Here is a 26905-nt window from a genome sequence, read left to right on the forward strand (position 1 = left end):
CCTAGGACCTGATTTTTGTTCAGAGTACTTAGAACTTCATAACATTTCACATGTTGAAAGCACAGCTCTTGTTGATCTCATTTGCAACTGAGAGTGAGAGAGCACTCTGCAAATCAAACCCCACGATCTCAAGTCAAATACCTAGAAAATGAGGACCACAGTTAGTGCCAACCTGCAAAAAATCAGACTTAGGTTAAAATGATTAAAAACAAACCTATAAGAACAGCCATACTGGGTCAGACCGATGGTATCCTGTTTTCTGACGGGCCAGAGCTTCAGAGGGAATGAACAGAACAGCCAATCATTGAGTGATCCAAATTATCCATACTTGTATACAATTAAAGTTGAAATTGACAGTCTGAGGCCCAAACTTACTTTGATCTATTAAAACCATTTAAATAAATGCTTGATCAATGAGCTCTCAAACTTCAATGAATTAAAGGGTGCTGCTTTTTTACAATCTGAGGTGATCTCAAAAGTTAAATTTATAAATGTCAGTATCATAAAGTACATTAAGTATCAATTTCAGGCTTTCCAGAAGAGCAGATGCTTGTATTTCAGTTCCTGTTGTGCAGAAAAGCTTTTGCCTTAATTGCTTTTGCCTTCAGTTTAGCTAGCAGTTACAGAGAACACTTTCTCCATTTGGACTAGTTAATTCAAAGTTGAGAAATCAACTGGGAGTTGATTTCAGTAAGCTAGGTGTTCAAAAATCCTATGAGGCGTGTATGTGCATCTTTAGGTGCCTAAGTAATTTGGAAAATATGGCTGTGGGCAACCTTACTTATTTGTTTTTATATAGTTAAATAAAATTACCTTATACTCCTCTACCTTGATATAACGTGACCCGATATAACACTAATTCTGATATAAAGCGGTAAAGCAGTGCTCCGGGGGGGGAGGCTGCACACTCTGGCGGATCAAAGCAAGTTCGATATAACGCGGTTTTACCTATAAAGTGGTAAGATTTTTTTTTTTTTTTGGCTCCAGAGGACAGCGTTATATCGAAGTAGAGGTGTATTTAATAAAAAAAACAACTTTAAAATGTTTTTGTGCATTTTAAATTGAATTCCTATTTCCATCCAAATGCAGTTTGACATAAATCTCAACCAAATTAAGAAATACATCTTTCACCATTTTCTAACAATCAAAGTAAATTAAGAATCTGAATAAATGTATGTTCAGCTATGTCATTTAAATTTATATTGATAGTGTGTCCTTCTTAGCACAAAGTACCCATCTATCTACTGTATCTATTTAAAAATGAGAATCTACTTTTATTTAAGAAAATAACTAAAGTACAAATGCAAAGCACAGTTAAAGCCAATTTTAACCTAATCCACCCTCTCTGGGAGAGAAGGATTAGAATCCTGTTTCCAGAGCAGCATTCAGCTACCTTTTTTTCCTGAAATCCCCTGTTTCATTCACTACAATCTCCCACCTTCTGCAACAGCTGAGGCAGAGGTCCATCAGACCACAGCCTTGACTCATCCCCAGACTAGGTCTGTCCTGTGCACTGAATGAAGCAGGGGTCATGTGGAGAAAACAGTAGATCGTGTAATTAAAGAAGCATCATAAGGTATATGCACAGGGGGCTAAATAAAAGTTTCCTGGGAAACCATAGTTCTGACACTTCCAAATGACCATGGTCAATTTTGTAATCACAAGTTTCTTAACATTTTTAATGTAATTTCCCAATTTTTTTTAAACTTAAATGCAAACTTCATCCTGTAAAACCATGTTAGCTCGCTCTCATGGCACATCAGCAAGGTCAGGACCTTCAGATTCAGTGCACCAGTAATGGCATAACTGATATCTTTGTTGACCTGCTACTAAGGAGCATTTTACCCATGGTCTAGCTATGTGCTACAGAGCAGAAAAATGGTGGGATTAACCAATAATAAATTCAGTTCAGGTTCTGAAGGTTTAGCGGTTACAGCTCCTTCTGTTTCTGCGCATGGTCCCCCTTCCCCTCTGCATTTCTTCTTTGTCCTCCTTCACCCCTTTGCATTACAGTCATGCAGGTGTGGGACCTGGCAGCATTGAAAACACAAGTCAGCTGTTATCACTGTACCCTGCACCACAGAGACCCCTGGCTTCTGGAAGAAGCAATTGTAGGGAAGTCTTGCTCAGGCCCAGCAGCCTGGGATCAAGTAGGCTCAGTTGCTCTGGGGATGGCACATGGTCAGCCTGGCGTGTCGAGGCTGTGAAGGGATGGAGCATGGTTTAAAAAAGGAAGCACCAGAGAAGGGGGTCGGCTTATGAACGGTTATCGAGAGAGAGAGAGAGGTGGGACACAGCCCCTCCCCCCAACAGAGGGGGCAAGGAGAGGCAGCACAGCCAGCAGACCCAGAAGGGAAGAGGCGGGGCCAGAGTCTCTCCGCTTCTGGCCACGCTGCTCTCCCCCCAGCCTCCGAAGCAGCTGCAGCTCCGGGGCTGGCAGGCTGCAGCCGTGCTGCTCAGCCCCACTCCCCAGAGCAGGCTGTGGCCACGCTGCCCGGCCTGCCAGAGCACGCTGCAGCCGTGCTGCCCGGCCCAGCCCGCTGGAACATGCTGCGGCCGTGCTGCCTGATCTGGCCTGCCGGAGCGCGCTGCCCTGCCTGCCGGAGCAGCTCCAGCCAGGCCAGAGACATCCTCCCCTGGCCCTCCCCAGATAAGGTGGGAAGGGATGGGATGGGGAGAGTGTGGGGGTCCTGGACTAGAGGTGGGGTCCTGTGAGGGCTGGTCACAGGGGTTACTCCCCTGACCCCCAGTTTCTCCCCCCCAAAAAATTTCCCCACCAGTTGCTGTCCCGGCCCGTCAGGGTAAGCTGCTGGCACACCGGGACACTTTGTTTACTTAGGTTTACCTCCATGCCTGCGGACGCTCGCAGTAAACAAACCATCTCAGCCCGCCAGCGGCTTATCCTGATGGCCCGGGAGCCAAAGTTTGAAAAACGGCTTGACAAAGCCCTGGCTGGGATGATTTAGTTGGGAATTGGTCCTGCTTTGAGCAGGGGGTTGGACTAGATGACCTCCGGAGGTCCCTTCCAACCCTGATATTCTATGGTTGGTGCAGATGGACTCTTCAAAGAATTGTTTGGCCTGATTTGTGTTAATTCTCACAGGGAGAGCAAAAGGCACCTCCCAGACTCCAGCATTATGATGCCCCCACCTACATAAGCTGCTAGTGCTTCTCTGGGGAATGGCTGCAAGACTTCACTGAGCATGGGCAGAACATAGCTCAGTGGTTTGAGAACAGGGAGATATCTGTGCTGTATCTTTTAATAAGAGACAGCCGCCATGGAAAACTTCAGCCTAAATTGGTTAAGTTCAGCAAATTTATAAGCAAACAGGGTCATACAATGGGAAGTGGTAGGCACTGTAACTATAAGTGTTGCTATGTGTATTGTCTATAACAGGGGTGGGCAAACTTTTTGGCCCGAGGACCACATTGGGGTATGGAAATTGTAGGGCGGGTCATGAATGCTCACGAAATTGGGGTTGGGGTGTGGGAGGTGGTGAGAGCTCTGCCTGTGGGCTCCAGGGTGGGATCAGAAATGAGGAATTCAGGGTGTGGGATCAGGCTCTGGGCTGGGCAGGGAGGGTGGGGTGGGGGGAGGAGAATGTGAGCTCTGGCTGGGGGTGTGGTCTCTGGGGATGAGGGGTTTGGGGTGTAGGAAGGTGGTCCGGGCTTGGACCCAGGAGTTTGGAGAGCGGGAAGGGGATCAGGGCTGGGATAGGGGGCTGTGGATGGGGGGGTGAGGGCTGTGGATGGGGGGGTGAGGGCTCTGGAGTGGGACTGGGGATGAGGAGGTTGGGGTGCAGGAGGGTGCTCTGGGACTGAGGGGTTCAGAGGGCATGAGGGGGTTTGGGGTATGTGGGGGGGTAGGGGTTGCTTGGGGGGGGGGGGGGCAGGCTCCGGGCAGTGCTTACCTCAAGTGGCTCCTGGAAGTAGTGGCATGTCCCCCCTCTGGCTCCTACGCACAGGCGCTGCCCCCGCAGCTCATATTGGCCGTGGTTCCCTTCTGCCCTGACGCATAGGAGCCGGGGGGCGGGGGGGGACATGCCGCTGCTTCTGGGAGCTGTGCAGAGTGGCCCCCGACCCTGCTCCCCAGCTGGAGCAGGGCAAGCCCTAGGCCCTGCTCCCCAGCTGGAGCTGGAGGGCTGGATTAAAATGGCTGGCAGGCCAAATGTGGCTTACGGGCCATAGTTTGCCCACCCCAGTCTATAAAAAATATTTGGCTACAGTAGTGTATGGGTGGAGCTTGCCCTGGGAAACTGGTGAACCTTAACCCAGCAGTGGGCTTCTGGGATGTCCAGCTAAAATCCTGACAAATGTAAACTCTCTGGGCTAATTAAATAATGAAAGACTAATTCCTGGGGATGCGAGGTTAGCAATGCAAAGTCCAGATAAAGGGCACAGTCCACATCAGTGCTTCTGGAGCAAGCCTCTCACCTGCTGGAGACTGCTAGGAAGAGCAGTCAGGAAACCTTTCCAGTCCAAGCAAAAAACCACTTGCCCACCCACTTAATAAATACTACTAAGCACCCTACCATGCTTCCCTCTCCAGACACTTGTCATGTCCCTGCTGACTGGCTTTCTCTTTCCCTTGTGTCTCAGGCTAGTTTTTCATTTATGTGCACAAAATTCTTTTTCTCTGCTTCCAGACCCCTGCTGCACCACTGACTCCTCACATCAGTTCTGTTTCTCTCCACCAAAGGCTTAATGCTTTTAAATCTTTCCACCTCCCCACAAGCAAACTCTCACCTGTGCTATCTCTTTGCAGCAGTGGTTTAGAGCAGGGGTGGCTACTCCTGTCCTCAGTGGGGAAGGACTGCTTGGGGCAAACATGTCAGCTCACTGCCTGACTGTTCCCTTTGGGGTACAGTTTCCCTAATGATCCTAGAGGGCCTGGGGGTCTGTCTCTACCTTCTCTTGTGCCGAAGGGGGTGTGCAGTGGAGCGACCATACTCTTTGGCTCTCACCTAGAGAGGGATGAGGAACTAGTTCCCTAGTCTTCACCTCCCTGAGTAGGAGGGGGTTGCGGGGAGGCAGAGCTGGAGTGCCCTGCTGGCCAAGGAGGGCAGAAGGGAAGTGCTTTGGTCCAGGGTAGGGGGAATCCAGTGAAATGGCAGCTTTCCACTCCCTCTCAATGAGCCCAGGGTCTGGGAGTCTGGAAAAGAAAAGCTGCTGGGATGTAACTGCAGTAGTCTGCAGGGTGAAGTGCATGCACTCTCTCCTGATAGCAGAGGCAGTGGGTTTTTAGGCAGGTGATAGAACACATTTCTGCTTTTTCCCCCTCCACTGCACTTCTACTTAAGTCCAGTCACTCTGTCTACTGACCTCATGAACAAATTAGAGGATGTTGTATTAGGCTGTGAGGCAGTCATAACAGTGCAGTAAATAAAGACTGATGACTTCCAGTCCTCTTCAATAACTGATGCTGTCAGAATTCCAGCAGGGTACTCTACATATCTAGGCTGCTGACGTTCTTGCTCAGCAGGTAACCCTTCATGGCACTGGCCAGCTCTGTGTACTGGACATAGACAGTTAAAAGGAGCACTGAATCTTGTATATTCAGACATGGCTTGCTTAGAAGAACAAAGCAGCTGTATCCCATGCATGCAAACACATCTGCTAGGAGTGGTTCCATGCCTCTTTGACTGCTAGCTAAGGGGAATACTAAAATGCAAAGGCTTCCAAGATCTTGGCTCAGTCTGGCCCCTGAGGCTTCAAAGATCTCAACAGCCCAACACTGTGGCATTTAATTTCAAGAGGGGGAACTATGCAAAAATGAGGGGGTTAGTTAAACAGAAGTTAAAAAGTACAGTGACTAAAGTGAAATCCCTGCAAGCTGCATGGGCGCTTTTATAAAGACACCATAATAGAGGCCCAACTTCAATGTATACCCCAAATTAAGAAACACAGTAAAAGAACTAAAAAAGAGCCACCGTGGCTTAACCACCATGTAAAAGAAGCAGTGAGAGATAAAAAGACTTCCTTTAAAAAGTGGAAGTCAAATCCTAGTGAGGCAAATAGAAAGCATAAACGCTGCCAAATTAAGTGCAAGAATGGAATAAGAAAAGCCAAAGAGGAGTTTGAAGAACGGCTAGCCAAAAACTCCAAAGGTAATAACAAAATGTTTAAGTATATCAGAAGCAGGAAGCCTGCTAAACAACGAGTGGGGCCCCTTGATGATCGAGGTACAAAAGGAGCGCTTAAAGACAATAGTCATTGCGGAGAAACTAAATGGATTCTTTGCTTCAGTCTTCACGGCTGAGGATGTTAGGGAGATTCCCAAACCTGAGCCGGCTTTTGTAGGTGTCAAATCTGAGGAACTGTCACAGATTGAAGTGTCACTAGAGGAGGTTTTGGAATTAATTGATAAACTTAACATTAACAAGTCACCGGGACCAGATAGCATTCACCCAAGAGTTCTGAAAGAACTCAAATGTGAAGTTGCAGAACTATTAACTAAGGTTTGTAACCTGTCCTTTAAATTGGCTTCTGTACCCAATGACTGGAAGTTAGCTAATGTAATGCCAATATTTAAAAAGGGCTCTAGAGGTGATCCCGGCAATTACAGACCGGTAAGTCTAACGTCGGTACGGGCAAATTAGTCGAAACAATAGTTAAGAATAAAATTGTCAGACACATAGAAAAACATAAACTGTTGAGCAATTGTCAACATGGTTTCTGTAAAGGGAAATCATCTTCCTAATCTATTAGAGTTCTTTGAAGGGGTCAACAAACATGTGGACAAGGGGGATCCAGTGGACATAGTGTACTTAGATTTCCAGAAAGCTTTTGACAAGGCCCCTCACCAAAGGCTCTTAAGTAAAGTAAGTTGTCATGGGATAAAAGGGAAGGTCCTTTCATGGATTGAGAACTGGTTAAAAGACCGGGAACAAAGGGTAGGAATTAATGGTAAATTCTCAGAATGGAGAGGGGTAACTAGTGGTGTTCCCCAAGGGTCAGTCCTCGGACTAATCCTATTCAACTTATTTATAAATCATCTGGAGAAAGGGGTAAACAGTGAGGTGGCAAAGTTTGCAGACGATACTAAACTGCTCAAGATAGTTAAGACCAAAGCAGACTGTGATGAACTTCAAAAAGATCTCTCAAAACTAAGTGATTGGGCATCAACATGGCAAATGAAATTTAATGTGGATAAATGTAAAGTAATGCACATTGGAAAAAATAACTCCAATTATACATACAATATGATGGGGGCTAATTTAGCTACAAGTCAGGAAAAAGATCTTGGAGTCATTGTGGATAGTTCTCTGAAGATGTCCGCGCAGTGTGTAGAGGCGGTCAAAAAAGCAAACAGGATGTTAGGGATCATTAAAAAGGGGATAGAGAATAAGACTGAGAATATATTATTGCCCTTATATAAATCGATGGTACGCCCACATCTCGAATACTGCATACAGATGTGGTGGTCTCATCTAAAAAAAGATATACTGGCACTAGAAAAGGTTCAGAAAAGTGCAACTAAAATGATTAGGGGTTTGGAATGGGTCGCTTATGAGGAGAGATTAAAGAGGCTAGGACTCTTCAGCTTGGAAAAGAGGAGACTAAGGGGGGATATGATAGAGGTATATAAAATCATGAGTGATGTGGAGAAAGTGGATAAGGAAAAGTTATTTACTTATTCCCATAATACAAGAACTAGGGGTCACCAAATGAAATTAATAGGCAGCAGGTTTAAAACAAATACAAGGAAGTTCTTCTTCACGCAGCGCACAGTCAACTTGTGGAACTCCTTACCTGAGGAGGTTGTGAAGGCTAGGACTATAACCGCGTTTAAAAGAGAACTGGATAAATTCATGGTGAAGTCCATTAATGGCTATTAGCCAGGATGGGTAAGTAATGGTGTCCCTAGTCTCTGTTTGTCAGAGAATGGAGATGGATGGCAGGAGAGAGATCACTTGATCATTGCCTGTTGGTCCACTCCCTCTGGGGCACCTGGCATTGGCCACTGTCGGTAGACAGGATACTGGGCTAGATGGACCTTTGGTCTGACCCAGTACGGCCGTTCTTATGTTATGTTCTTATGGGCTTAGCTACCCCATGCCCATTTAAACTAATGGCAAGAGTGCATTAAATTCCTCTCAGTGGCCAGCTTTGGAAAATCTCTGCCTTGAGGAATTTATTTGCCTGGCCACTACGTATCTCTAGCCAATAAGAATTCATTATTTGTGTCCTGGGCCCTGGCACAGCTGATCATCTGCTCAATCTTAACTTTATATTAGCAATCACTTTTGAACCCAATTTCTTTGACACTAAGAAGGTGGAATCTCCAGGTTCCCTCACAAAGCTTACCTTAGATGAGCAGTATTTTAATTCTCCCCCTTTTAAAAAAAGCAAACATATTTAACATTAAGCTGCCTTTGTGGCCTGCACTAGGTATTTCCACAGTTGCATGGTTGAAAGTATGTGCAAAAATGGGATCTCGCTGAAATAGCTGCACAAACTCCACAGCTGTACAGGGGATAAGAGTTGGGCATCTGGTTTTGAACAGTGCAGTTTTCAATTGGACTGTGTTTGGCAAGTGAGGCTGGAGACTAAGGCCCTGGCTACACTTGAGAGTTACAGCGCAATATAGCCACCCACAGCGCTATACCTCACTCCCCGTCCACACTGGCAAGGCAGGTACAGCACTGTATCTCCGTGGTTACAGCGCTGCAGGTACTCCACCTCCCCGAGAGGATTAACAGCTGCTGCGGAGTGGCTGAGATGCTGCTGCTCCAGTGTAAACGGGGAGTAACCTTATTACCGGTGATTGACCTCCAGAAACTCCCCATAATCCTTTTAACTGAAGCTTCCTCTCTTTGTTTTGTTGTGAACTCCTGAGGCTCCGTTTGGGGAGCTGCTTATCAAAAAAACAAACACAGCTACTGTTTGCTGTGAATGAGTAGAGGCAGGCAGGGGGGCTCCCTTTGGAACGCCCACAGCTAATGTTTGCTTGAAGAGAGAGGCAGGGAGGGGGCTCGATTCCGTTTTGAGCAGCTGCTTATCTGGTCTATGAGGAAAAAAAACAGCTGCTGTTTGCTTTCAGTGAGTGAGAGGGGGTGGAGGAGGGAGGGGGGTCGGAACTTACAAGGCAGCCTGCTGACACTCTCAGCACTTCAAAAACCCACTCTCTCTCCCTCCCTGTCACACTCCACCCCACCCCCACCCTTTTGAAAAGCACATTGCAGCCACCTGAATGCTGGGATAGTTGCCCATAATGCACCGCTCCCAATGCCACTGCAAATGTGGCCACGACAGTGTGCTGGCAGTGTGGACAGACTGCAGCGCTTTCCCTACTCAGCTGTACGAAGACAGGTTTAACTCACAGCGCTGTACAGCTGCAAGTGTAGCCATACTCTAACACTCAGTGAGGAGTAGCTGCTTGAAAGGTGTCAGTCTGCGAAGGTCGACCACAATCGTTGTGGGTTTTTTCTCATTTTTTGCCAAACTGACGGGAGGAAGAAATTGTGCTCAAACTCCACTGTTTGGGCTGAGATCAGGCAAGGGAAACTTCATCCAAAAGCAAATAGTTCCGGAGGTGATGGACATTTGAAAATAATGGGTTATAATGGAAGCCTGGACGTAATACAATACCTGATACGCATTCTAGTGCTGCCTGGTACCATATGCTGTCTCTGGGGGATATGTGAACCTCTACAGAGTTCTGATTTTTCTAAACACGGCTGAGTACTGTCGTGTTGGAGGGGGTGACTGCCTGCTGCTTGGCTGGCTGAAGTGATTTGATTCTGGCCCATGTCTCAGTGCAGCTTGTGCTAGCCCCCATGATCCCCCCAAAGCACTTGTGATTGGACACTTCAGTTTGCACCAGAATGGCCTTCAGATTCCATGCAGGCAAGGAGACTCATCCAAGGAGGGACCTGGTAGTTTGTAGTTCTGTGTGGGGAGTGCCCTAGTGGTAGGACACATAGCTTTAACCTGTAAGACTCTTCTCTAGTGCCACACGAGGCTTCCCATGCACTCCTCACCACTACCGAACACCAGATACTCTGGGGATATAAAGCCGTGTCTGCTGTGACTTACCGTATCCATCTCTAACTAAAGATCTCAGTGGAAGGGCCTTCAGGGCATGCCTGCGTCCATTCCTAGGAAACCCCCTCCTGCCAAGCCACTTTTATTTGCATCCAGCCTCTTTTGACGAAGAGCACAAGGGGGAGCTAGCCCCACGAGCCGCGTCTAAGAAAGCTCAGCACCCACAGCTGGGACCAAGTTTTTAGAAAGCCCAAGGCAGCAGCTGAGCTCTTTCATATTCCAATAGCTGGCCCAGATTCTCTAGTGTTCAGCACCAAGGTGAGCGGCCAGCCTGCCACAGAGAGCAGTCGGAGACCTGCTGCCTCCGCAGATGACACTTGTGGGCAAGGCCTGTTTCAGTGTGGCTAGACAGTCTCATTCAGCTCCTGTGCAATACAGCCAGAAGGACAGGCCACTCGCTGCTCCATTTTCTCTCCCCAGCTCCATGTCCTCTGTTGATTCTCCATGGGCAATGTGAGCATGGAGTGTCCTACCAACTGCAGAGCCAGTTCCCTTAGCAGGAGGGAGACAGCAGTATTCTGTCCTTCGTCTGGTGCACCTAGGGTGACCAAATCACCCAAGTCAAATATCAGGACGCGGGGGGGCGGGGCAAAAAAAACCCTTCCTCCACAAGCGCTGGAGGGAGGCCCAGGAGACGCAGGGGGAGCGCGGGGCCAGGGTGAGTGAGACTCCGGCCTGGCCCCGAGCAGGCAGGACTCAGTCGGGCGGTAGGGAGAGTAGGGGGGCGGCCCATGGGGCCAGGCGGCAGCTGTTCTCCCCCCTGGGCAGCGGGACTCGGGAGCAGCCACTGCTGCAGCTCCCACTGCCGCGGGGGGAGGAAGCGGCCGATGGCCAAGCTCGGCGGCTGCGGCTCTGGCGCCCGAGCCCGGGCCTGCTGCGGGGACCCAGCGGCGCGCACGCTGCGCCCAGCCCCTGGCCAGTCGTGTCTGGGCTGCTGCCCAGCTGGTGCAATCCCGCGGCGGCCCCGGGGCGGAGGCATCGGCAGCCCAGCCCCGTTCGTTCCCCTGCAGGACCCGAGCGGGACGGGGGGGGCTGGGGCCTGCTGCCCCCACTCCGGGGCCGCCGCGGGATTGCACCAGCTGGGCAGCAGCCCAGACGCGACTAGCCAGGGGCTGGGCAGCAGCCCAGACGCGACTAGCCAGGGGCTGGGCGCAGCGTGCGCGCCGCTGGGTCCCCGCAGCAGGCCTGGGCTCGGGGGGTTCGGGCCCGGGCGCCAGAGCCGCAGCCGCCGAGCGCCATGGCCGCTTCCTCCCCCCGTGGCAGTGGGAGCTGCAGCAGCGGCTGCTCCCGAGTCCTGCTGCCCAGGGGGGGAGAACAGCCGCCGCCTGGCCCCGTGGGCTGCCCCCCTACTCTCCCTACCGCCCGACTGAGTCCTGCCTGCACTCGGGGCCAGGCCGGACTCTCACTCACCCCAGCCCCGCGCTTCCCCTGCGTCTCCGGGGCCTCCCTCCAGAGCTTGCGGAGGGAGGAGGAAGGGCGAGCCTGGGGAAGAGGCGGGGATTCGGGGAGGGAGCCAATGGGGGAAGGAGGGGGCGGAGTCGGGCGGGGGGGGGGGACATGCACGTCCGGGCTCCGGAGCATTTCCTTGTTTGTCCAGTGTCCTGACCGCACATCGGTCGGGACGCAGGACAAAGAAGGAAATATCGGGACAGTCCCGATAAAATCGGGACGTCTGGTCACCCTAGGTGCACCAGATGCTGCCACAGGAGAGGAGCTGTCTGTGGGAGTGAAGTCCTCTCCTGGCAGAACAATGTTTCTGGGAGAAGGAAGCAGAGGACTGGATAGCCTGTGAGGGAGAGGGGCAGGTGCCAGGGAAGCACATGCAGGGGACAGGGCTTGGATGGAGGGGGCAGAGCTGTAGAACAGATTGGGATAAAGAGGGTTGATTTATCCTCTCTTTTTTTTCCTTTCTAAGGACAAAAGCATCACCTAAAAGCCAGTGTAAAAGTTGTGAACCCCTGTGCGAGGTGCTCCCACTCGTGCCCCTTTCTGCACTGGCTGTGGTAACCCACTTCACCCCCTTACAGGGACATCCCGGACAAATGCCCTTTCATCTGAGTTCTCCTGTGTGTGTTCTCTGGGCAGGTGGTGGAGAAGACAAACCCCATGGAGCCAGTGGGCGTGGTGTGCAGAGTGGATGGCATGTACCAGGTGGTGGAGTACAGCGAGATCTCCCTGGCCACAGCACAGAAACGTAGTTCCGATGGCCGGCTGCTGTTCAACGCAGGCAACATTGCCAATCACTATCTCTCAGTGCCCTTTCTGAGAGATGTTATCAAGTACGGGCAAGCTTGGACCAGGGGCTGTGTATTAGTGCGGTGCCAAAGAGAAGAGCTGGGACTTGGAAATCTAGCCTGGTCCTATTGCAATCAGGCAAAAGCTCTTGGGCAGCATATCACTCTGTTAAACACTACAGGGGTTGCAGCTTTCCCAGAGCAAAGTAGGATGAGGGGTGGGGCCTGAGTGTCTCCTTCTGGCACTAGTATTTCTCCTCCTCGCCCCTTTCTTCACAACCACCTTACCTCAGCAGCAGCCCAGTGGCTGTGTTCACGCTCACCATGTGTGGTAAAGTCCAAGCTAAATGGTGGAAGGCAGGAGACTTTCATCTCTGGTCAGAATGAGGCTGTTCTCTGAACTTTGTGGCACCCCTCAGGAAGTAGAAATCAACCTCAGTGTGCAAGATAGGTAAAGTACCCTGCTGCTGCTGTTCTCGCTATAGAGACAGCTCTCCGAACCAGCAGTCCAAACCCCCGCCCTAAAGTGACGTGGGTAAAATGGCAAACTACCTCTGCCTTCACTAGGTTCCTGCTTCGGTGAGGTTGGGACCCCCTGCCACCTGGGAACAAAAGCCACTTACATCCTTGCAGACAGGACGGCTGAGAGTCCGGGCATGATGAACGCTCTCCCATTATGTCTGGAATGAATTGTAACACCTGTCCCCAGGCCCACAGTCCCTCACTGCCCTGACTATATTGCACTACTGGCAGAAGCCCTAGCTGTCATTACTGAGCAGGGACCAGCTGCAGTATGCATTGTTGCCATTATTGTAGCCTCAGGTGGCCTTCTGGCATGTCTATTCACATGGTCATCATAGCGAAAGCTGGCGCTCCTTGGAGCAGACATCACACTGTTATTCTCCAGATGTCTCGCCACTTTAGAATAGTTCCTCTTGCTCTCAACCCCCTAAATTCTCTTTTCCATCACCCCTATACATTCTCTGCCCCTGGCAAGACTGGGACTGGTTAATATTGCTTCACTCCTTAATGTAAATGGAGCATATTGTTTTGTGGGTGTGGGGCAGCTGGGAGGTGGCTGCTGGGGCTGGGACTATGTGGACTGGGACGGTCACTGACAGGTAAATAAGGAAACAAAACAAAAACTGCTTCTAGAAACTAAAGCACAATTAGCAAGGGTTGAAACCCAACTGGACTGTCTAGCAAGATTAATAACAGGCACTAGGATGCATATGTGCAGCCAACAAAGCACTGAGGCAAGGGCCAAGATCTGGCCCTGTACATGAACTTCTTCCCCTCCACAAATCCCTCAGGAGCATCGTGTGCACAGCACCGGGCCTGGAGTATCAGCATCATGCTTTGTCACCCTCTTGTGCTCTGTCCACCAGTTTGCTCTGCTCTGCTCTCCTATCTTTCAGCAGGAGGCGGAAGCACTGGAGTACCTGGGCTTCCTCCACTCCGGCTGCACAACCTGCAGAGAAGATTGTGAGCCTGCCAACACTCCCAGAAGCTAGGGAAGAGGGGGACAGAATGGTTTGATCCAGGGGGCATTAAATGGGCACCAACAGCAGGAGGAGGGCAGGTTGTAGGGAGTTTGGTTTTTTGTATTCTGGCCATAGGGCAAGCAAAGTGCAGGCAGCTGGGGGACCAAAAGAGGAGGCAGCTGGGAGGACGATACACCCCCATCATTACCAGCTGCTCCTGGGCCAGAATGACTAGAGGACAGTGTCGGCTAGACCATGCCTTCTAACTGTAGGAGGTTCTGACTCCTCTTTCTTGCCCTGCCAGCATTTACGAACCTCAGCTGAAGCACCACGTGGCCCAGAAGAAGATTCCGTACGTGGACATCACCAGTGGGCAGTTGGTCAAGCCAGACAAACCGAATGGCATCAAGATGGAGAAGTTTGTCTTTGACATCTTCCAGTTTGCCAAGTATGCCCTGGGCTCTGCTGCTTGTTACTCAGATGGTAGAATATTGCTGTACCCTCTTCTGGGGCTGCTCCAGGTGTTACTGGCAATTACTGTATTGGTGTTGGTATGCTATAACCGAGCACGGACTCGGCCGCTCAGCGGCAGTGGTCTCCCAACAAGGACAACATGGCTTGGTCACAGGGCTCCTCCCCCAGTGCAGTTACACTCTGGATTCCATTACAAACCGTGTAGGAAGCTGCGCTGTCACATGCAGATGACGTGGCTCTCAGCACAGTGTTGAGGAGGGCTGACTGTGGTGACTCTGGCCTGTACAGATAAAGACTCGGGGTCCAGCTGCAAGAGCCAGTTTTGGTGCCCAGTCCTGCTCTGAGTTCTGCCCAGGCTTTGTTCCCTGGTTTGTTCGTTTGCCTCCTTGCAGGCTGGCAGCTGCCCTGTCACCTCTGTCTGGTGCACTCTGCACTGCCCTTTAGCCAAGAAAGGAAGCAGTAGGGCAGGGTTGGAAAGTTCTATGCTTCCCGCTCCAGCCCCCACATGGTCTCCAATTGTGGGCTGCTGTCACTCCCTGCCTCAGGTTGGGGAGTGGGACCAGAAACCTTCTTCTGAGATAGGCCATTCTCCTGGAATTGGGATGAGAAGCTTCTCGAACTCCCTCTGGTGCATTGCCAGCCATCTCAGTCACATCCTCTGCTGGGAACAGCCTGGCCTGGGCTGGGAACAGCCTGAATCATGGAGCTCTTGTCAGAGCAGAGTGGTCTCTGGACTGACAAAAGCCACCTCCAGCAACAAGGAAAATGTGTTGTACAGTAACTCCTCACTTAAAGTCGTCCCGCTTAATGTTGTTTTGTTGTTACGTTGCTGATCAATTAGGGAACATACCCAATTAAAGTTGTGCAATGCTCGACTCTTACGTTGTTTGGCTGTCTGCTTTCTCCACAGCTGGCAGCCTCCCTACGCCCCCCCCCCCCCCCCCCCACGCCTCCCGCCCGCTGGCAGACCCCGCGGATCAGCACCTTCCCCCTCCTCCCCCTGCCTCCTGCTGGCGGCAATCAGCTGGCTTGCGGTGTTTTGGAGGGAGAGGGGAGGAGTGAGGACTCGGCACACAGGCGCCCTCTTCCTCCCCTGCCTCCCGAACCCGGCGAGCCAGCTGATTGCCCCGGGCAGGAGGGAGGGGGAGGAGGGAGGAGGGAGGACTCAGCGCGCAGGCTCCCCCTCCCTCCCCTGCTTCCTGCCGGCAGCAGAGACGAGGGGGGAGCGAGGACTCGGTGCACAGGCTCCCCCTCCCTCCCCTGCCTCCTGAACGTGGCAATCAGTTGGCTTGCAGCATTTAGAAGGGAGGGGAGGGAGGGGGAGGAGCCAGGACACAGCGTGCGAAGTAAAGGGGGAGGAGGTGGGGGGGGGGAGAAGAGGCGGGTCAAGGGTGGGGGCTTGGGGGAAGGGGTGGAGTGGGCAGGCTGAGGGTTGAGGCCCACCCCCCCCCCCCGGCCCTGGTGCTTGCAGAGTAGGGGAAGCTGCCCTGGAACCTAACCCCCCCGTTTACATTAATTCTTATGGGGAAATTGGATTCACTTAACATCGTTTCACTTAAAGTCGCATTTTTCAGGAACATAACTACAACGTTAAGTGAGGAGTTACTGTACTCCCCACGCTCAGAGCAGGGGACACAGGCTCAGGGCTGTAAGGCCTAAGTGGCTACAGACTTTACAGACTGAGTGGGTGCAGTATCTCGGCCCAGAGGAGCTAATTGTGACGCCACTGGCATTATCTGCTGCCGGTTGCTGACAAGTCTCTGGGATGGAGAGAAGAGGGGAGGCTTCCTTTCAGCTCCAGAAAAGCGAGAATAAAGGGAATCTGTAGCAAAGCTGTTCTCTTTGACACCAACCTGTTCCCTGCCTTATCCCCGCTCCAGACAGTTTGTGGTGTACGAAGTGCTGCGTGAAGATGAGTTCTCTCCTCTGAAGAATGCAGACAGTCAGAATGGGAAAGACAACCCCACCACTGCCCGACATGCCCTCATGTCGCTGCACCATTGCTGGGTCCTCAATGCTGGGGGCCACTTTGTGGATGAAAATGGCACCCGCATCCCTGCGATTCCCCGGTAAGTTGTTGTTAGCTGCCCTACCTCTGCTCCATCCTCACAGAGCAGGCTCCTTTACCGTCTCAATGGTGGGATCAGAGCAGAGACATTTCATTCCCAGTTTGTGATCTAGCCTTGGGAACACAAGGGCGCCCCATTGGCTGTCCTACCGGGGAGCATTCTTCCTGCCCTCAGGGTTTAAAGGTTCCTTCTGGAGAGGCTTGGCCACTTGTGACTCGTGTCGTTCAGTTGATGTACTGTTCTGTTACTCAGCTGAGCACCTGTCTTGAGTAGGGGACAGCAGACTGGTCTGTCTGTACACTGAAGAGAATTCTTTTCATCCCATGGATTCAGAGCAGAGAAAATATTAGCAAATAGTTCCCAGCCGCTGTGCAACCATTCAGTAACCAGCAAACAGATCCTTTGAGAGCCTATGCAGACTCGTTACCTGGAACTGATGGCTAATTGGTCACTACTCCGTGATGGTCAGAGTGCCACCCACAAGTGAAATATGGCTTGTGGAGCTCTGCCATGTGGTCCATGGCCACTGCTACTGGCGGAAGTGCAACCTGCAGAGATCAGTTGTGTATTGCTAGTCTCCTGTAGGCCGACCTCTGCATTAAGGGTAGCTGCACGCAACTTTGCTGGTGTGAGCTGCCCTCCCCTGGCTCCTGACCAGCTCAGGCAGTTGGGCTGAGTTTGTTCAATACAGTGAAGAGGTTACTGGAGTTCTCCACCACACAGCCCATCCTAAGGAGCAGCTAGAGTTATAATGTATCCTTGCCAGCAATTGTGCTCTCTGCTGCTGGCCATCCCCCTCACCAGCTCTTCACCGCAGCCACCACTACTAGGGGGTTCCAGGAAGGGGCTGATGAACAGCTTTACCTCCTAACTTGGTTTAGTTCCGTTTCAGTTTGTTTCCGTCCTCTTTAACCCTTATTTATTCCCACGTAACAGCTTCACAAGTGGAAAGCCAGATGCCATCACAGCTGATGTCAATTGCAAGTAAATATCCAGTGCCAGGCTGTGTGCATCATGCATGGTGATGGGGCTATGCTTAGGTACTAACAGGCTCTGCATTTCACTGCAAGGCCAGGTGCCTGGTGAGTGGCAGTTCGCACTGGTTGGTGTGCACTGCTTTCATGGTGACTGGCTTCTGATTGGGAGCTACTAACAGAATGGTAGCGAGGGTGCATGCTGGGAAACGGAGAGCATGTCCTGCTAAAGAATCCTGTATCTGTTGCTTCTCACGGTAGCTAGATCCAAAATCAATGATTTATAATATTCTGTGTGTTCTTGCCGGGACCTGTCTCATGTCCAGGCCTGTGTGTGTTAATTCCTACTGCTCCTCTCAGCAATGAGACTGAGTGGTGTAACTTGAGGCAGAACTTAGCCTGGCAGTTGGAATTTGGGTTTACAGTTTTGCTGATGCAGGAGCCAGGAAAGACTTCAGCTCCCTTCTGTGGCTGTGCTGTCTTTCTCTCTAGGAAGTGGATCTGAATCCGATACACACTGGGAAAAGGTGAGAGAACGAACCATGTAAAAATGGCATGGGAGCTCTTCAGGTCCTTGCAAAGTAGGCAGGGGTTGGTTGTGGCCTTCTGTCAAACTGTTCTTCCTGCACCAGAGACTGGCTGGAACTCTAGCCACCATGTACGGGCCCAGCTGAGCTTGCTGGCATTTGAACTTGTACTTCCAGAGAGTCTGTGTATTTCAAGCCATAAATGGAGACCATCCTCTTCAGTGTTCATCATCTCAGGCCTCACACTAGGGAAACTAACTGGAAAACAGTTCCCTTAGAACGTTAGGAATTGGGGCTATTTGCCACATGAGCCTTGTACTGTACATGTTTGGGAGAAGGTCTGCCTTGGACTCTTTGGGAGACGGTGGTCATTCAGACTTGCTGCTTGCTTCTCTGATTCATTTAAATGCTATTCCTGGGGGAATTCTGCACCACTGCACGCCTGCAGAAACATGTTCCCCCCCTACACACTCTCTCTCACTCTCTCTCTCTCACTCTCTCTTTGCTTTTCCACAGAAAAATGGTTTCTGTGGGGAAGCAAAGAGAAGCTGCACCAGTGCTCACTCACCGCTCCCTGGCAGCACGGTTGCGTCTGTTTGGCCACCCCGGGCAGCCAGGGGAGAGGTAAGTCTCCGGGGATGACCTGGCTGCCCAGGGACGTTAGTCCCAGTTAGGCAGAGGGGGAGGAGGAGGACGATGGAGACAGAATTCTCCCTCCTCCTCTCCCTCCCCTGCACGGAGCAGCCAGGGCTGGGTCAGATCAATCCCCAGAAACCTCCCCGGCTGCAGGAAGCTCTGCACCACTGGGGATGGGGCTTGGCAGGGGAATCTGGGTTCAGGGAGTGAGTCTTGGTGGGGTGGGGGTTCCGGGTCTGGGCAGGGCAAGGTTTGGTTGGGGGGGTGTCCAGCTGCATAGGGAATGGGCAGACAGGGGGAGCAACTCCCTGTACAGTGACCCCTTCCCCACTTCCTGGCCCCATGACTCTTCAGCCACTGGGGGAGGGGTCACTGTACGGGGAGCTGCTCCTCCTGTCTGCCCATTCCCTATGCAGCTGGACACCCCCCCCCCCAACCAAACCTTGCCCTGCCCAAACCCCCCTGCATCGGGAGCCCCCTCCTGCACCTAGACCCTCCCCCCCAATTCCCCACTCCCAAACTCCCACCTCCCCAGTCTCACATCCCCTGAATTGAGCCCCCCCCATACCTGGACCCCTGCCACACTGAGCCCCAACCAGCTGCATCCTGAGCCCCACTCCCCCAGCACCAAGACACCCCACCACCCCCCAAGCCATAACCACCTTCACCGGGACTCCACTGCAGAGTTCCATTCCCCCTGCACCCAGAACCCCCCAACGAGCCCCTGTGCATCCAGATCCCCTCCACCGAGCTGCCTGCACCCAGATGGTGCCACACAAAACCCTGGTACTCTTGAAGGAATTCTGCACCAAAACATTAAAAATTTTAAAATTCTGCATATTTTATTTGTCAAACTAACACACACCATTTCAATTATTTTGGTAATTTAATACTTGTCAGCAAATAATTGAAAATGATGTGATTTTATTGTGTTATTTTGACACACAAAATATGCAGAATTTTAAAATATTGTGTGCAGAATTTTTAATTTTTTGGCGCAGAATTCCCTCGGGTGAAGATGGAGTGTTTGGGAGCTAAGAACTGGGCAGAGAGAAAGACACACCTCTCCCCCCTTTAACTGCTTGATCTATGTCAGGTGATAAGGACGTCAGTCACTGTGAAGCTGGGCAAGATAAAATCAGTAAACGAAGGGAAAACATCCAACCCCTTCACCTTTCATCAGAGCAACACACTGAGAGTGCTCTAGTACCTTGTGGTCAACTTGTCCAGCAGCTTGAATTCAAACTTTTCCATTCCCGCCTAACAGGTAAGGCATGGGAGAGGGTGCCACAACAGTGAACACTGCTAGATATGCTAGATCTTCCTGAGGTCTCATTTAATAATCAGCATAGCCCTACACGTGCCCGGCCACATAAAGAGTGGAATTGCTGAGTCTGACATGCTTATGTCCCGGCCCTTCACACATAGCAACCACATCCTTTTTCCCCTTCCCCCAACCTCTCCAGCATATTTCCTCCTCTACTTCTGTCCTGAGATGCTGTGAGTTCTAGTGTCACAGAAACAGATTTCCTGAGGCTCCCTTGGCTGTGCTTTGACATGGGGTATGGTTAAAGAGAGGTCTCCTTCTGTTTGTACTGTAGTAGAATCCAGAAGGTACACCCATGTGATCTAGGTATTATACAAACACCAAAAATCAGTCCCTTCCCAGAGATCTTAGTTTGGCTACTGCTCGTGTTTCCTATCACCCAGAATCCACTTAATTCTCATATGAACCCCTTTTTGATACCGTCCGCCCTGCAGAACCAGTACAAGTTGATATTTGTATTACAGAAACAGTTGGAAGACCACAGCTGAGATCGGGGACCCATTGTGCTAGGTGCTGTACAAACTTAGTGAGCCAGCCCAAGCCCTACTGCAGGTCTATAAATCCATGGTACGCCCACATCTCGAATACTGTGTACAGATGTGGTCTCCTCACCTCAAAAAAGATATTCTAGCACTAGAAAAGGTTCAGAAAAGAGCAACTAAAATGATTAAGGGTTTAGAGAGGGTCCCATATGAGGAAAGATTAAAAAGGCTAGGACTCTTCAGTTTGGAAAAGAGAAGACTAAGGGGGGACATGATAGAGGTATATAAAATCATGAGTGATGTTGAGAAAGTGGATAAGGAAAAGTTATTTACTTATTCCCATAATACAAGAACTAGGGGTCACCAAATGAAATTAATAGGCAGCAGGTTTAAAACAAATAAAAGGAAGTTCTTCTTCACGCAGCGCACAGTCAACTTGTGGAACTCCTTACCTGAGGAGGTTGTGAAGGCTAGGACTATAACAATGTTTAAAAGGGGACTGGATAAATTCATGGTGGCTAAGTCCATAAATGGCTATTAGCCAGGATGGGTAAGAATGGTGTCCCTAGCCTCTGTTCGTCAGAGGATGGAGATGGATGGCAGGAGAGAGATCACTGGATCATTGCCTGTTAGGTTCACTCCCTCCGGGGCACCTGGCATTGGCCACTGTCGGTAGACAGATACTGGGCTAGATGGACCTTTGGTCTGACCCAGTACGGCCTTTCTTATGTTCTTATGTTCTTAGGTCTTAGTCTAACCAGACAACAAAGGGGGACAGGAGACGGGCACAGACATGTGATGGGACTGCCCCAGGTCACCCACCAGGCCAGTGGCACAGCTCGGGATAGAACCCAGGTGTCCTGAGTCCCAGATCATGCTGCCTCCCAGAGAGAGTAGGATTCTGTCCCCCTTGCACTGCATCAGGTAACGACTGCCACTGCCAGCATTAGCATTGTTCAACACAAAACAGAAAGAACACAGCCATCGAACTCATGTTGAGCAGCTCTTAGCTCTGGAAGTAGCCTCACTGATTTAGGTCTGGTCTACACTAGGAAATTTGGTTGGCATAACTACATTGCTCAGGGCTGTGAAAAATCCACATGGCTGAGCAGCAGTGTTAAGCTGACCGAAGTCCCTGTGTAAACAGCACTAGGTGGATGGAAGTCGACCTAGCTACCGCTTCTCAGGGAGGTGGATTACCGATGCCAATGGGAGAACAGCTTCCATTGGGGTAAGTAATGTGTACACTGAAGCACTACAGTGGTGCAGCTGTGCCGCTGTAGCATTTTAACTGTAGACAAGCCCTATGTGGGCCTGCTTGAGGACTGCATTTCTACCACCTGACTCATGCTAAGTAGTATCTGGTCCTCAAGTACAGGAGTGATACTTACAGAAACTTACAAATTGAGCAAACTGGATCTGAGAACCACTCAATGGTGACTAAATATGGGACAGCAGTGGACAGGAGATCAGTACTTTTTAAAGCCTTTCAAAATATCTGCTTGGGAAGTTCTCCATCTCATGTGGCTTCCTGGTAGAAATTTCATGTTAAAAAAGGTGAGCTGCATCTAAAAAGTTTGGCTAACAATTGTTGGAGTCAGAAAAAGCAAACAGCACATGCACCACTTACAAGCATAAAACACACCTCCAGCTTCTGAATTAAGACTAAGAAAAACCTTGATGTTAGACCGGAGTCCCTGCATGCCCCAGAGACAGTCTGAGGCATCCTGAAACGGCTACAGCTCATGCACCCTTACAGACAAGCAGTCTGATATAACATGGGGGAGGGACTGATCATGGGGAACAAGAGAACAGGGTCACACTATGTCACTTCACTGGGTCTTCCCCAATCAGTCACTGCCTCTGTCTCAGGCTTAGCAAGCATTAATCCTGCATGCACAGCTGAGGCTTGATGAATCTGTGAATGAGCCAGGCATTGGAAGGCTGTGCATGAGTACAAGCCATGTTCGTTCCTTAGTATACTGTGTTCGCCCCTTGCATTGGCATCAGGGGCTAGTGTACACACACAGTCTGCATATACAAAGTGCAGCTGCTTGCACCTTGAAGGCTGCTGGTGTTTAAGGGCTGAATTCTCCAGGGCTCTTACTGATAGTCACCACAACTAGAAGCATCTGTTTCTTAACACAACTTTTCTCTTTCTGCCTTAGTTTGAAGGATGCTAACGACTTGCCCATTCAGTGTGAAATCTCTCCTCTCATCTCCTATGGTGGAGAAGTAAGTATTATTCCCCCCGCCCTTTCTTTCTAACTGAAAATGCATTTGTAAACTAGCTTAATGAGGTTTTCGGGTGACTGAGGGGTTATGCAGATTCTGTAATTGAAGGGGGAGGGAGTGAGGGATAGAGTTGGCTTGTTAGAGATGCCGAGAATTTCTCCTGTTGTGAGGTTACCTAGGCTTTACTGAGTTAGGCAAGGTACATCCTTGATGCTCTGGAGGTGGAGTGTTTGTCTAGTCAGGGCCTGACTTTGCCCATGCCTAGTGGATCTGCATTGTGTATCTGCTGAGCAAGCAGCTGTGCTTTGGCCTTCTGGAAATATCACCCCTTCAGCTATTACTTAGTGAATATGGCAGTTAGTTTGCAGCTATCGGAACAGTCTTACAGTCACTGGTGTGTCGCACTGCAACTGGATGCATCAAAATTCTGCAACACCTTACAGTACATGATGGTGCTGGCTCTTATGTAGATGTAACACATCAGTAGTTGAAGGGAGTATTGCTGGATTCTCTGTGCAGCTTAGAGCCCTTGCTTTGAGTTTCATTAAGACCAGCTCAGCGAATCTGAAGCTGGCATTTATTGGAAAGAACCAATTCAGTCCACAGGACGCAATGCAGTCCCTTTGACTGCTGGCATTACATGCTCATCAGTTCAGTACAACTTACCTCTTATGTCCTGTCCACACTGCCTTTTAACCAAGCTGGTAACCGGTTACTGCCATGGCTTGCTCTAATCAGCATTGGCCAAACTTGGCTAGGAACCGTGGCAGCAAGGTGGCCCAGGTTGACACGTTTTCTTTCTGTAACTGGTACCATATGGTCAACTGGGGACAGAGCAAATGGGGACCGCCCCCAGCCATGTTCTGGCTTGGCCATTCCTTCTTGTGCAGGAGGACATCCCAGAATACCTTGCTGCAGATGCTGCTCTGCATACATGTCTTCGGAGCGCTTTGTCAGAGCTGCCCAAACTTCTCCAGAACTCACTGAAAAACCACTCTTGGGCAGCATGGTAGATGGGACATGCCCCCAGAGCTGTGATGGCAGGAGCCCTGCTGTTTAGACCAGTGGTTCTCAACCAGGGGTACATGTACCCGTGGAGGTATGCAGCAGTGTTCCAGAAGGTACATCAACTCATTTAGATATTTGCCTAGTTTTACAACAGGTTACAGAAAAAGCACTAGCGAAATCAGTACAAACTAAAATGTCATACAGACAGTGACTTGTTTCTGCTACTCTGTATACTATACATTTCAGTGTAAGTACAATGTTTATATTCCAGTTGATTTATTTCATAATTATATGGTAAAAATGAGAAAGTAAGCAATTTGTCAGTAATAGTGTGCTGTGACACGTCTGTGTTTTTGTCTGATTTTTGTAAGCAAGTAGTTTTAAGTGAGGTCTTGGGGTATGCAAGACAAATCAGAGCCCTGAAGGGGTACAGTAGTCTGGAAAGGCTGAGAGCCACTCCTTCAGACAAAACAAAACCTTGTATCTTATAACTGGTTAAGAGGATGGTTGCAATATTGCAGTTAAAGGTTGTCATGCGGATGGGCCCAGAGCATTAACTATTTAACCAAGCTTTCTGCTCTGGAACGTCACTTTAATTTGCTCACCCCACTTGGTTAAGTATCTAGCTCTTGTCCGTTGGCAGGTAGAGCCATTCTTAATGCTGCTAAATCCACTGGGCTGTTGTCACCTGGTTCCTAACAGCAGCTATTTTTCTCCTTTTAGGGTCTGGAAAAGTATGTGGAAAACAAAGAATTTCATGCGCCGTTGATCATTGACGAGAATGGGATCTATGAGTGGGTGAAGAACAGTGTATAGACTCTTTTGCAGGAAGCCAGCAGACCCAGCATAGCTTGTGACTTTAGCTGTCAGACTGTAAATCCAAACAGATGAAGATTGTAGCTGTAAATGGTAGGGGCTAGTCTTGCCCTCTGAATTCACTGGCTCGTGGCACATGATGGTCTCTATATTTTAATTTAAAAAACAAACATTTTAGTCAATCCCCTAAAGCTAAGTACAGATGTGGTGTTGCTCTCCACGCTTTGAGCATAGGCATTTATTTTAAATGTGTATAAAATAATAAACAATTGTACATGCTGAAAGGTTTTTATGGTACGAGAAGGGGTTCATATTAAATTTTATTTTTTCCTCAAAAAGACATGACTATCTTTAAAAACAAAAATGGGATCGATGTCACTGTCCACATTCTGCCTTTTTAGAGTCATCATTTTGTTAGCTAGTACATCTGTTTTGGCTTCTCATACACTACATTACTAGGTATTATGTGCATGGTATTAATATAACATACATTATGTATATGGGTGTTGGGAAGTTATGTTAACTGATTGTATTATGCTCTTCCCACAGTTCTGTTCACCTATGTCAAGTATCCCACAACACTGCAAAGCTGAAGTCAGCTTTGGCATTAGAAAATAGGAAACCTGTCAAAGCAAAGCTGCATAAATACCTTGTACCAAGTGCAGTTAGGGAGTACTTTCCTGGCTCATCAACACTTGGAATGTAATATTCAGAACAAGATATGGGAAAGTATAGGGAGGTACCAAGGACAAAGCTGGCACAAACTAGTGGGTTACATTTAAACTTTAACTGGACGTACATGGGTCATTTAGCTTGTAACAATCACACTATAAATAGAAGTGGGTTTGAGGGCATATCTTTGAAGCACACCTTCTGTGAAAGGTGAACATGCTGCGAGATAAGAATTGCTTCCCAGAAGGAGGGTATGTATGTTTCATCTTCATATTATGCTGTTTTGTCTTTAGGCAATAAATTTGGCTAGGCTTGTTTAGTTGGTCCCTTGAACATTCTTAGGCCTGGTTTATTCAGGAGGATTAGGTTGGTTTAACTGTGTCAGTCGGGCGGGGGTGGGGGTGGAAAATCCACTCCCTTGTATGGCGTTGTTAAGTTGATCTAAGTTGATCCATCGCCTTAGCTACTGGCTCTCTGGGAGGTGGATTACCTATGCTGATGGGTGAACCCCGCCCATTGAGATAGTGTCTGGACTGAAGCATTACAGTGGTGCAGCTGTAGCATTTTAAGTGCAGACAAGCCCTTAATAATGAACCATAAGTGTAGTCAAATCAATTGGTTAGACCATTAATCAATAATTTGGCAAACCAGGCCAGGGGACATTAGCCAAGCATTAGTCAAACCCGTTTGTCCTGAGGTCATGAGCTAGCCAGTTGGATTTGGAGTATCAGTTTCCTAGAGGTTGGACTTTGGGAGTCCTTGCCAAGTCGGGGGGAAATTATATTAAGTGTTACTTTGGCAAATAACTGGTTAACAAAGATTATGGAAAGCAAAAACTGCTTTCTGTGCCATAATAAAGCCATATTTTCAGAATATTTAAAGATTAATTATAAGTAAAATGTTTTCTGCGCAAAATACCCAGATAAAGCAAAGGCTAAAGTGGCCACTATTTGCAACAGAACACTATGTTGTGCTAAAACACTGAGTAGAAATATAAAAATATAAGCCATAGCAAATGAAAGGGAGAAACAGGACGTTTTAAAGCATGTTATCATACAGTACATAACAGACCATGGCAGTGATTTGGTCACATTAAAGGCAATCCAAAAAGTGATCCATGGAGTCATGTATGTAATCTGTTTAAATTGGAGATGGAGGGAAAAAGCAAAAAAGGGAGAAGACAAAGAAATGGGTGTTTATACAGTGACACACAATCTATTAACCGAAGCAAGGAAGGGCACTACTGTAAACAATTTGGAGTGCAGACAAAAGCAGCAGGCACTTGGGGAACAAATACAGGTTTTGCAGGGACAGGTAGCAATCCCCACACTCCTCCCGGAGCCAGGATAAAAACCAGAGGTCCTGGCTCCCAGCCCTCCTTCCCCCTTCCCCTCCCAAATGCACAGAACCACTCCTCTCCCAGCCGATGACATAACCTTCTCTCTCTAATATTTTTACTTTCAGTTCTAGTTTTTTCTTTATGTCCTTTCTCTGTCAAATCCTCCCCTTTCCTTTTATATTCTTCACATGGCTCAGTTTGCTGAACTCGCTGCTGCTGTCTGTGCTTTGGAATGCCCTCACAGAATTAAGTATCAGAGGGGTAGCCGTGTTAGTCTGGATCTGTAAAAAGCGACAAAGAGTCCTGTGACACCTTATAGACTAACAGACGTATTGGAGCATAAGCTTTCGTGGGTGAATACCCACTTCGTCAGACGCATGTGACATGCTTCTCACAGAATTAATTAATTTCCCTTGGCTTGTGCCTACTTCCTTTCCTATATCGATTCTGTGACTTCTTCCCTTCCTGCAATTTAAAAAGTGATAGTTATTACAGAAACCCCTATTGCAGAAAGAGACCGAGAAACTAAAAGAAACAGATTACTAAAATGCCAAAGGTAAAAGCTTTACTTTAAATAAATT

At 49.3% G+C, this 26905-nt stretch overlaps 1 protein-coding gene across 2 annotated transcripts in view; it reads left to right on the forward strand.

Annotated features, from left to right (window-relative positions):
- The window catches only part of UAP1 (UDP-N-acetylglucosamine pyrophosphorylase 1), a 41446-nt gene extending 16847 nt beyond the window's left edge, over nucleotides 1-24599 (forward strand). The window contains exons 5-10 of one of the 2 annotated variants that reach the window (XM_065409248.1): nucleotides 12133-12326; nucleotides 14070-14213; nucleotides 16120-16308; nucleotides 17245-17292; nucleotides 22423-22489; nucleotides 24221-24599. In XM_065409248.1, the coding sequence (XP_065265320.1) occupies nucleotides 12133-12326; nucleotides 14070-14213; nucleotides 16120-16308; nucleotides 17245-17292; nucleotides 22423-22489; nucleotides 24221-24313 (735 nt within the window). In that variant the 3' untranslated portion in view covers nucleotides 24314-24599. The remainder of the gene's footprint in view (nucleotides 1-12132; nucleotides 12327-14069; nucleotides 14214-16119; nucleotides 16309-17244; nucleotides 17293-22422; nucleotides 22490-24220) is intronic. The other variant, XM_065409249.1, reaches the window with a different exon arrangement.
- Nucleotides 24600-26905: the final 2306 nt, after the last annotated feature.

The sequence above is a fragment of the Emys orbicularis genome, chromosome 8 (genome assembly GCF_028017835.1).
Source record: "Emys orbicularis isolate rEmyOrb1 chromosome 8, rEmyOrb1.hap1, whole genome shotgun sequence".
Lineage (NCBI taxonomy): Eukaryota > Metazoa > Chordata > Testudines > Emydidae > Emys > Emys orbicularis.